Below are 11243 nucleotides of genomic sequence, written 5' to 3'. Positions count from 1 at the left end.
TCAGTCGGGAGAGAGCTGCCGGAGGAGCAGGACGTCTCTTCCCCGCTGCGTGACCCCAGACCTAACGGAGACCGCTATCCTGACAGAGACCCAGAGGGGCTGACAGAGCTGCAAGACGCCGGGGTCTCCGACGAGCTGGTGGGGCTGCCACTAGCCGTCTACCCCAGCGAAGCAAACAACAACCCTGGAACCCATGTACACATGGAATCGAATGTAGGAAGTAGCCCAGGGAAGCCAAATCAGATTCAGCTGTGTTATTGACTACAAGCCGGCCAGCATGTTGCGGTTGGACTTTTGCCGCTGACCCAGTGGCGGACAACTCCACCGCAGTTAGGGCCCTGGGCTGGGACGCAGTGGAGCGGGAGGGCCTGGGTTCCTCTACCCCCACCACCCCAACGTCAGGAGTGATAGCCTCCTCACCTGGTTGTCAGGAGGCCTGCATTGGTCTGGCACCCGCCTGAATCTGGATGCCAGACAGTTGTGCTGACTCTCCCACCAGAGAGGTAACCTCCCCTAGACTGCGACAGCTCTGCCGGACTGTAGGCCAGAGCCCCCCTACTTGCTTGCTGCCCCACCCTGATCAGTGGCCAGGCAAATGGACCTTCTGTTGCTCTGCCTGCCTGCCTGTAGGCCACAGCCCCTTCTCGATTGCCGGCCTGCCCTGATTGAGGGCCCTGGGCAAACAGACTCTCTACCATTACTTGGCCTGACTGCAGGCTAGAACCATTAACACTGAGATACTTTTCCCCTGAACCAAGGTACCCAGAAGTATCATAGCAAAGGGCGTGGTCTCCCGCCCAGACGGACGGGGAGGGAGCCGTGAACCCCTTACAGTCTCTCTTTCTACTCATTCATACTTTTTCTCTAAATATGTCAAAACACAGGCACACAACCTTCCCCCGGCCAAACACAGAAAAATAATACAAAATAAAATTTCAAAATGGCTGACGGCACCAAAAACATACACGACTGGAAATGGGGATGGAGGGCGGGACGTAAATGCTACACAGTGCAGGGAAACCTATCAAAAAGTACATGGTGATGAAAGCTATCGAGCAGTTAACTACTCACATGGCTGCGCAGGGCAGGCGGCCAATGGGGAAGAAGCCATGTTCTGGTACGAAGCTCCCAGGGAAGGGAGGCTGGCTTTTCCCAGAGCTAGGGCAGCTGGGCAGCTTCAATGACCGGGCTCTCCTTAGTGCACATTGTTCTTATCCTATGAAAGCATGTCCATAGGCTGCTGTGGGCTGGCGGGTGGTTCTTGAACGCCTCCAGGATGAAGATGGTCTGAGAAGCCAGGCTTTGGACCGAGGAGTTGCTGTCCTGCTGCAAGCCTTTGAGGTCTAAGATTGAAAGGAAGGAAATGGAGGTCAGAGCCACAGTGCTCTGGAGAGCCCAGCAAACCAAGCCAGCGCTGTACCTCTCGGCCTGTGACAAGGAGGCAGCAAGCTGGGAGGCGGGAGGCAGGGGACTAGCAGGAGCAACCAGCAACCTTCACTAAACATCCCTGCTGCCCTCCACAAATGAGGGAGCCTCCAGACACAGGCAAGAAGTCCCAATGAACCCCATTCACTCACTATTTCTAGGACTGCCCCATCCCTGCAGTATCTGAGCACCTCATCCCTGGCTGTATTTACCCTACGCCTTCCCCCCAATGCACAGATGGGCACTTAGGTCCAGAGAGGGGGAGAGTCATAAAGGGGGCTTGGACATTGTTAGGCTATGCCTAACTTTAGGTGCCCTGCTGCCATCCAGGAAATGCCGAGGAGGGAGCTCAGCCATTCTCTAGCTCTGGTTGGGAGGCCCAGCTGTGAACCTGCTCTGGGAGTGAGAAGCCTGAGTTATATCACTCCCCCCTCCGCCATTCGCCAACAAATGTGGAGATGCTGCTCTGCCCTGCGCTGCCCAGGGGTCCGGGCACGCAGCAAGGAGGTAGGTGACCGGACGTCACCTCTGCCTCATTTGGAGCAGTGGCTTCACCCCAGGCACCCCACGTGGAGGTGACTGCTCCAAACACTGGGCTAGTGAGTGCAAGGGGGGAGGCAGCACCCCACCTCGGCTGTGTTTGGTGGGGGGGCAATCGTCTCTGAAGGCCAGCCAGCTCAGGCCCAGTTTGGGGATCTGCCAGGCCGCAGCTCTGAGGTCAGGGCTAAGTGCCTTGCACATGCCAACCAGCAGACACGACAGGGTGAGGGGGCAGCTGATCACGGGTTTGGGGATCTACATTTTGCATCCCTTTGTGGCTCTCGCCCGAGATCATGTTGCTGGCGTCGGAGATTGAACCCAGCCCACGGCCCTGGGCCGTTCATCCCCCTAGCGCTCAGTGCTCAAAGCAGGTACCACCCACCGTTGCAGATGGCATCCAGCTTGTCCTGGCTCCTCTGGTCCAGCTGCCGGGCAGCGAGCCCTACACATACAAACAGCTCGTCACATCCCCGCATCCCCAGCGAGGGTGTCAAATGTCACCCTCCAAGCAACCCCTTGCTTCCCCCACCCCTCGCTGGCCAGGACGCGCTCCCGAGTCCCCAGGGGAAAGGGTGAGTCCCCAGGGATGGTTACAGGGCTGGTTGCCAAAGGAGAACACAGCACCTTGAGGGTTCACTACCAAGAGCCCATGGTGGGGTATGGGGGGCGGGGAATGGGGACTGCATGGGGAGCAGTGGGGTTAGAGGGGCCCCATCAGCCCATCAGGGCAGTTTGGGGTGAGCTTGCTCCTGCGGACTTCTGACACCCTTGATCCTGCATTGGACAATCAGGAGCCCAAGGGTTACTTATCGCTGCTGGCAGGGACTGAGGAGAGCCTGGGACCGGATCCAGCCCCCCTGTTAAAGGGACCCCTGCTCTGTGGTTACCTATGAACCTGATGGCCGCTTGTCTAAGTGGAGTCTGTGGGTTCTCCAGAAAGGCCATGGTCTGGCACAGAAAGTTGTTGGCTCTCCCCTTGTAGCGCGTCAGCTAGGACCAGAACAAGGGAGCACAAGGTTATTAAAGGCCTTTCCGTCCCGCAGGCCGGGTTCCAGGTGTGTGGAGCGCACGTCCTGTTTTCACCCCTCTTTCCTGTGCCGGGGGGATCACGCAGAGGGACTACACCCAGGGCCAGGAGTGGTCCCAGGGCTGGGGCTCAGTGTGGGCACAGAGCCGGGCAATGGGGGGTGCCCTATCCACCGATTCCCCCGCTCCTACCACGAGGGCTGCGCAGTGAATGACCTGAGGGCTCCCTCACCAGGCAGTCACAGCTTTGCCAGGTATCCTTGCGCTGGATGAAGCCACCAAGCTGGTGCCACTTCAGGAATTCTGCCGCACTGCTGAGGGTGTCCCAACACACCTGCAAAACAAGTGGGGCCAGGGCGAGCTGGCCACGGTTACGGCTGGAAGCCACTAGCCTCGTTACCCGGAGGCGGGGAGGCCGTGCGTGCTGAATGCTTCCCGGCCCCAGGTTTCTTGCGGAAGGGCGGCGGTGTGGCTAAGGCAATAGCTGGAGACCTGACTCAATTCCCAGCTCTCCCTGCAGGAACTCAGGCAAGTTGCTTAGGCCCAGGGCTGCAAAGGGATTTAGGTGCCTAATGCCTATGGGTGATCAATACTTTTGAGGCGCTAGGCCTCATGCTGTGCCTCAGTTCCCCACCTCATGGTGGGTAGGAGGGTGAATTCATTAGTGCTGGTGGCATTTGGCTCCCAAGTGATGGTGGCCATGAGCGCTAGCATGTGCAGAGACACCTGGGGCGGGGGGAGGGGGGGCGGCTTGGGCATCTCATGTCTAGTACGGGCTGTCCGGGCCGCTTGGCCAAGGGCACACTGGGTCCTGCGCACCATCTGGAGACTGGGTAGCCCTGCTCCTGGTAGGGGCCATGGCCAGGGTTGTGCTCTTCCCACCAGCACAGCCAGGGAATGTGCGGAGGCCAGTGGCTGTAGGAGTGGTGAGGCGACCCCTCCCCCCACCCAATCTCTCAGCCTGGCTGCAGGGGGGGAGTGTTGGGCTCAGAGGATGCAGGGAAGACTCAGCAGTTGGGTGGGGCGCCATGGTCATGGCGCTACTGCACTCAACGTTCAAGTGATTTTGAGCTCCTGACTGTCACAGCACTGAGCACCTGCCCTCTGTCAGCGAGACCCTTTCAAGAGGGGGTGTCACAAGCTGCCCCCTCAAAACAAATTACTGGTCACTCTGTAACGGTATCCGCTGCAGGCTCCAGCTCGTGGCCTCACCTGGGACACGTTGGGACACTCATCATGCACGAGGAGGAGCAGCGGGACCAGGCTCTGGAGCACATGCACCTTCATCCGCCTCCTGTTGAGCCCCCTTACAAGCTCCAGCAGGTGTTTAAAGAGGCTGATGGAGAGCACCCGGAGCCTGCTGGACACCTGCAAGAGACGACGTGGGGAGGAGACGCTGTGACAGTCATTCTCACCCAGCGGGGCAAGCAGATGTCTGCCCTGCAGGGGGTATTGGTAACTCACCCCCAGCCATACAGCCACAGCTGGGGCCAGAGTCTCATGGGCATAGCGCCATTGAAGGCAATCGAGATGCAGATTTCCACCAGTTGAGGGGCTGGCCTGGTAACTTCTTGGCCAGGGAGAGCAGTAAGGTGGGGTGAGACTGCCCCTGGGCTCTCACAGCCAGCTCTGGGCACACTGACATCAGCACACACCTGTGTCAGCCAAGGGGGAATGCTCAGGGCAGAGCAGTGCCAGGACAGGGGCGGCAGAGAGGGAGTGATGAGGAAAGATTCAAAGAGCAAAGGAGGGGGTGTAGTTTGTCCTCCCGCTTTGCGGGCCCAGCTCACACTGCTCTTGACCCACAGCGGCCCTCTAGCCAGGCCAAGGGGGCCAGGCGTGGGGGGCAAATTCCTACACTGGTGTTTGTTCGAGCCACGCACAGGGACCTGGGGTGGATTTAACCCAGGGCCAAGGAGTGGTAAATGTGCAGGAGTTCCCAGATAGGGGGCCTTGGAACCCATGACTGGAAGCCACCCAGCCTCCAGGGGCTCGGGGTGGGCTGAGGGTTGCCCCACTCCTGTGCATGGGTTTCTTGTTAACTCAGAGCCAGCCCCGCTTGGTCACATGGTGCTGCTGGGCCCCCGCCCTGCATGGCTGCTGGCAGAGCTGAACCAGTCCAGTGACCAGGGAGGCTGGGCGAGCTGTGCCAAGCAGGGAGAACCAGGAGCAATAGCTGGATGCTGTAGGGAAGGGCTACTGCTTTCTGGGAGGTGAGGCTGAGGAGGCAGCCTGGGGACGGGGTGACTTGAGCTGTTCTGGGAGTGGCTGAACCTTTAAACGGTGACTCCCAATCAGCAGTTACATGTCACCTCTGGGCACCAGGTTCTAGACCAGGCAGTTCTCTGCGTGACGTCTGTTGTAAAAGTGTTCATAAGTTCACCTCACCTCAGTCCCTGGAAAAATCATGGAGCAGGTCCTCAAGGAATCAATTATGAAACACTTAGAGGAGAGGAAAGTGATCAGGAACAGTCAGCATGGATTCACCAAGGGGAAGTCGTGCCTGACTAACCTAATTGCCTTCTATGAGGAGATAACTGGCTCTGTGGATGAGGGGAAAGCAGTGGATGTGTTATTCCTTGACTTTAGCAAAGCTTTTGATACGGTCTCCCACAGTATTCTTGCCACCAAGTTAAAGAAGTATGGGCTGGATGAATGGACTGTAAGGTGGATAGAAAGCTGGCTAGATCGTCGGGCTCAACGGGTAATGATCAATGGCTCCATGTCTAGTTGGCAGCCGGTTTCAAGCGGAGTGCCCTAAGGGTCGGTCCTGGGGCCAGTTTTGTTTAATATCTTTATTAATGATCTGGAGGATGGTGTGGACTGCACTCTCAGCAAGTTTGCAGATGACACTAAACTGGGAGGCATGGTAGATACGCTGGAGGGTAGGGATCAGATACAGAGGGACCTAGACAAATTGGAGGATTGGGCCAAAAGAAACCTGATGAGGTTCAACAAGGACTGGTGCAGAGTCCTGCACTTAGGATGGAAGAATCCTATGCACTGCTACAGACTAGGGACCGAATGGCTAGGTAGCAGTTCTGCAGGAAAGGACCTAGGGGTCACAGTGGACGAGAAGCTGGATATGAGTCAACAGTGTGCTCTTGTTGCCAAGAAGGCTAATGGCATTTTGGGTTGTATAAGTAGGGGCATTGCCAGCAGATCGAGGGATGTGATCGTTCCCCTTTATGCGACATTGGTGAGGCCTCATCTGGAGTACTGTGTCCAGTTTTGGGCCCCACACTACAAGAAGGATGTGGAAATATTGGAAAGAGTCCAGCGGAGGGCAACAAAAATGATTAGGGGTCTGGAGCACATGACTTATGAGGAGAGTCTGAGGAAACTGGGATTGTTTATTCTCCAAAAGAGAAGAATGAGGGGGGATTTGATAGCTGCTTTCAACTACCTGAAGGGGGGTTCCAAAGAGGATGGAGCTCGGCTGTTCTCAGTGGTGGCAGTTGACAGAACAAGGAGCAATGGTCTCAAGTTGCAGTGGGGGAGGTCTAGGTTGGATATTAGGAAACACTATTTCGCTAGGAGGGTGGTGAAGCACTGGAATGCTTTACCTAGGGAGGTGGTGGAATCTCCTTCCTTGGAGGTTTTTAAGGCCCGGGTTGACAAAGCCCTGGCTGGGATGATTTAGTTGGGAATTGGTCCTGCTTTGAGCAGGGGGTTGGACTAGATGACTTCCTGAGGTCCCTTCCAATCCTGATATTCTATCATTCTATGATTCTTTTAGCCTGTTTATTTGATTTGGCTGCGCTCTTCCTGTCTGGCCACTTCGTAGTAGGTTCTTGGAACAGCAGTTCTGAGTTGTCTTTCCATGAGGAGTTGTGCTGGACTAGATGCAGGAGCTGCTGTTGGTGTTGATCTGTAATTCAGAGGAGCAAGGAATGGATCTTCCTGCTTTCAGATGTTTTTGGCTGTCTGCGCAGCTCTCTCAGCCTCTCCATTCGCTTGTGAGTAATGTGGGCTGCCAGTGATATGAGCAAAATCATATTTCATTCAGACTGACTTAAATTCTGCTGCAGTGAATTGTGGGACATTGTCCATCACTAGTTGTTCTGGATACAGAAATGAGCAAACGTACACTTCAGTTTCTCAATAACACTGCAACATGTTATGTCTTTCAAGTACATTATTTCTATATAGCTGGAAAAATAGTCCACAATGACCTGGCAATGATGTCCTCTGAATTCACAAAAATCTGCAGCTAGTCTTTCCCAGTTCTCTCTCTTGTAGAGGTGGTTGTTCACTGGTTCAGCATTGCCTCTTAAGTTGATTTGGACTAGATCACCTTTCAAAAGCCCAATAGCATCAGATCCTCAAGTTCTTCCATCTTTCTCACTAGGCCCATCATGGCTGCTACACTGCAGCTGAGAAGGTTGTTGGTCTTTGATCTCATACACACGGAACGCAAAGCTTTTGTCTTTGTAAATTGGTTCGGTGATGAACTGGCCCATGCAGTTCAAAATCCCTTCAGGGAGGGTCAGAGCTGTGTGACATCAGCTCTCGAGTCAACTTTAAAGTCAATAGTCTTGCTTTGAATATTCAATGTCACTCTCCAGGCGGGCGCCATGTCATCACAAGTGATAGATCCCAGAATCAATGGGTCTTGATTGTCTGCAATATGAGTCAACTCCCTGACTTCTTCAGTGCAACGAACAGCTGCAAAAAGTCCATATTTCAGGCATTTATTACAGCATGCGCCTCTGGCTGGACATGTATCATCCCTTGGGATATGACTTTTCCACACCTTGTGCATGTAGACTGGCATTTGTCCCTCTTAGCCTGCGAATTCTCTCTCCTTACCTCAGGGATTTTATGAGAAAGACTTTTAACACTTAAGTGTCTGTTTGTAGCTTTTAAGCTAGTTGCAGGTTTTTCAATTTGCTTTTGCCTGTTGTTTGACTAATTCTGACTCTTGCTCGCTGTATAGCTGTGGGTAGAGTTAAATCTCTCTTCGGCGGTAGCTACTGTGAAAGGTTTTTAGCAGTGTTGTTATAGCTGTGACAGTCCCAGGATATTAGAGGTAGGTGAGGGAATATCATTTAGACCTCACCTGAAGAATTAGAATTTCTTCACCTGGCTTGTCTCTATGAAAGGTTTTTATCTTTTAACCCAATAACCAACCTGTTTCTGAAATTTTCATGTTTTACATTCCCCAAATCACAGTTTTCAGCCAGGGGATGCAGAGGTCTTCTAAAACTTTCAACATTTTCCCCTGGTTCTTGAATTCTTTGCTGAAAACATGCTCTTTAATAAACCACATTTCCCTCGGTTATAAAGTGTGCATCAATCCTAACCACAACCCTTGCATAGTTGTCTTTGTGATGGTCTTCAGTAAAGTCAAAGGAGGTAAAGATATGCTCTGCGTGCTTCTCCATAGCCTAAATTAAAGTCAATACCTGTATATCCCCAGTTCCTTTGTGCAGCTTGTTTGCAATGCAAAATCGTGCCAAACATTGTTTCCAGTCTGTCCATTGTGAAGGGTTATGAAAGGTGACGTTCTCTGGGGAATCAGAGTGGGGCATGTTGATGAGGTCCTGCAAACTTCGTTGCTGTTCCTTCCGTCTGCAACCTGTGTTGCTGTTTTCCTTTGGTTTCTGTTCTTAGTTTACTCCTGACACCATATCATGTGCTGTACCAGATATGTACTGCCTACAGAGCTTGTTTACACACACCAGATGGACAGTGCTTAATTTGTAATGAAAGAGGTGCTGGGGCTCAAGCAATTTTTTTACAATCATAACTGACGCAGCAAGCCCAGAGGTGCCAGGGCTAAGCCCTGGCAAGCCCTGGCACAAGTTGAGCACTGCAGATGGGTTCATCATAAGAACCGTTAATGCTCTGCTGGATACAGCTGAGGTTCATTTAAATAAGGTATTTTACAAAGCGTCACCTAGTAGTCGAACAGTATCATACAGGGTAACATGCCATTACACAGGTAGCCTGGCTTGTTTGCTAGACTCCATCCCATGTTAATCTTACTAGCCAGCTGCTCCTGCCCCCGGTGTCAGCTCAGAGCAGCCGGGCAGGCTCTGCACAAAACTTATGGGAGCGGTCTGGGGGCATCAGAGCTGCACTGCAGTGGGCATAGGCAGATGTTGAATTGGCACCTCGCTGGTCTTCCCTCCAGTTGTTGAGGCCTATTTGCCTTTCCCTGGTGATGGGCGTTGTGTTCATTAACGCTATTTGGATTTAACACCCCCCCCATAAAGAACCTGTTCTGTTCCCCCCGGGCCCGAGAGGGGTTTGGTTTAAAGGGCTCACCCCAGGGCGAGATCCTGCAGCTGAGGTCCAGGAGACCCTGGGAACAGCTTGAGCCGGGCCTGTGCCACTACTAAATAAAGAGCGGCAGGGTCCCAGCAGAGTTCGGCAGGGCTGAGGGTAGTATTTAGTGTTGTGAAAGCTGGGGAGGTGGGTGGACGCTCCAGGAGCCCCCACTGGGGGGTTACCCCTAGAAGGCAGTAATGGATGGGCCCCTTTCTCCTGCCCACTTGCTGGATCTCACCATCCAGTGGGGGACTGGACATCAGTCTGGTGAACGTGCCGGCGGGGGCTAGTTTGTGGTTATGAAAAGCCTGGGGAGAACTAGGCCCTCCTTTGACGCTGCGCTGCCATGAGAACGAAGGGGAGAGGAAAGGGTGGTAGCTGCAGAACCTACAAACGGAGCCGTTTCCTTATGGAGCTCCCAGGCCAGCTGTGGGATTCCTGGCCAGGGAGAGGAGGGGCAGGATTTTCACCAGGGTACCATCACTTGTCACCCTGGAAGCCAGTAAGAGCATTGCAGCACCCTGTGCTGCAGAGGCCCCCTCGCTGCATGCAGACTCAGGAATGCATGTCCTTCCACAAGGGGAGCCTTGTCCCCAGGCTGCCCTGATCCTTGTCAGCAGGCCTGCAGGACACAAGGGTTCCCATCCTTTCTGCCATATGCTCTGATGGAGAGTGAGGTAGCAGAGGAAGGCGGAAATGGGCTCACGTCATTTACAACAATCCTTTTTCTGGCTAGGACCATACACAGGCCCTGCTAGCCCACCCGCCAGCCCCCATTCACAGGTCCGCAGTTTGAACGGGCTCCCATGAGCCACCAGGCCTTACATCATCAATGAAAGGCAGGAGTTTCTCAGCCACTTGCACAGCCGCGCGGCTGGCGCTCTGCCTGTCCATGCCGGCAAGGATGTTTTTCAGCACGGTGATGGCCTCGGCGATGATGTCCCGGTCTACCTCCTGTAGTTGCTCCAGGACCTCTGGCAGCAGACGCTGGAGTTTCCCCACCTGCGTGAAATGAGGAGCTGCTTTACAAAACACCCTCCAGTGACCCACAAGCCATTTCCAAAACAACGTCCACCTCCCCTGCAGACAGAGGCATGGGAACTAAGGGGGTGCTGCAGCACTCCCAGGTTTTACATGGGGCTCTGCTCCTGGCCCCGCTCACAGGGTCCCAGCTGCCAGCCCTGCGCCAACCCCCATCTGTGGCCCCAGCCTCGGTCCCCTTGCTCCATCCACCTCCCCCGCCCCCGGCTCCTGGAGCCATGGCCCTGCTCCTGAGCCCAGCTCTAGGGGTGGCAGGGGGTGTGGGCAGGGGTAAGGGGGGGTGCAGCACCTCCACTATAAAATGTCTTCCAGCGCCCCTGCCTCCAGGTGACATGTTAGAACCTCAAAGCCTTTGCACAGCCAGCTAGGATCACGGGCAGCAGGGCCGGCTACCTGCAACATAAGCAGCTGCTTCCTTGTACCCCAGATCTCAGGGGATGGTATTTATTAGCAGGTATCATCTGTGGAAAATTCTCTGCACAACACGTTGACCCCAAATAAATCAAGTCTATTATTGTTATAGGGGTTCAAATAGCACCTCGAGGGCCTATCTGCAATCAGGGCTTGTGCTGGGGGATTTCCAGGCACAGTAAGAGACGTCCCCTGCCCTAGAGCTTACAGGCTAGGCACACAAAGGAAGGATTTCTATCCCCATTGTACAGACATGGAACTCAGGCACAGAGAGGCTACGTGACTCGCCCATGGTCACCCAGGGAGTCTGGCAGAGCCAGGAACCGAACCTGGGTTCTCCCGAGTCCCTGTCCTTACAGCCCAGCCTAGAGGAGGGAGCCAATTTTGCACACGAGTTCTAGGGTTGGTCTGTTACTAAAAGCCAGATTCAATCATTTCTGTATTTGGTTTTTGAACCTTTCAAAGACAGCCCCACAAAACATTTTTGAAGAGGGTCCAGAGAAGAGCTTGAGAACATGACCTAT

General features: G+C 54.2%; 1 protein-coding gene across 1 annotated transcript; it reads right to left on the bottom strand.

Annotated features, from left to right (window-relative positions):
* Positions 1-1008: 1008 nt before the first annotated feature.
* On the bottom strand, positions 1009-11011 carry LOC135977922 (maestro heat-like repeat-containing protein family member 6). Its single transcript, XM_065579070.1, has 7 exons — positions 10973-11011; positions 10093-10269; positions 4204-4359; positions 3224-3352; positions 2853-2955; positions 2348-2407; positions 1009-1343 (listed from the first exon to the last, which is right to left on the bottom strand). Exons 1-7 carry the CDS (start codon positions 11009-11011, stop codon positions 1159-1161), a joined length of 849 nt encoding a protein of 282 aa, XP_065435142.1. The 3' UTR covers positions 1009-1158.
* Positions 11012-11243: the final 232 nt, after the last annotated feature.

This window comes from Chrysemys picta, unplaced genomic scaffold, assembly GCF_011386835.1.
Source record: "Chrysemys picta bellii isolate R12L10 unplaced genomic scaffold, ASM1138683v2 scaf78, whole genome shotgun sequence".
Classification (NCBI taxonomy): Eukaryota; Metazoa; Chordata; order Testudines; family Emydidae; genus Chrysemys; species Chrysemys picta.
The sequence above is the reverse complement of the archived record's forward strand: the minus strand, read 5'-3'. Positions and strand labels throughout refer to the sequence as shown.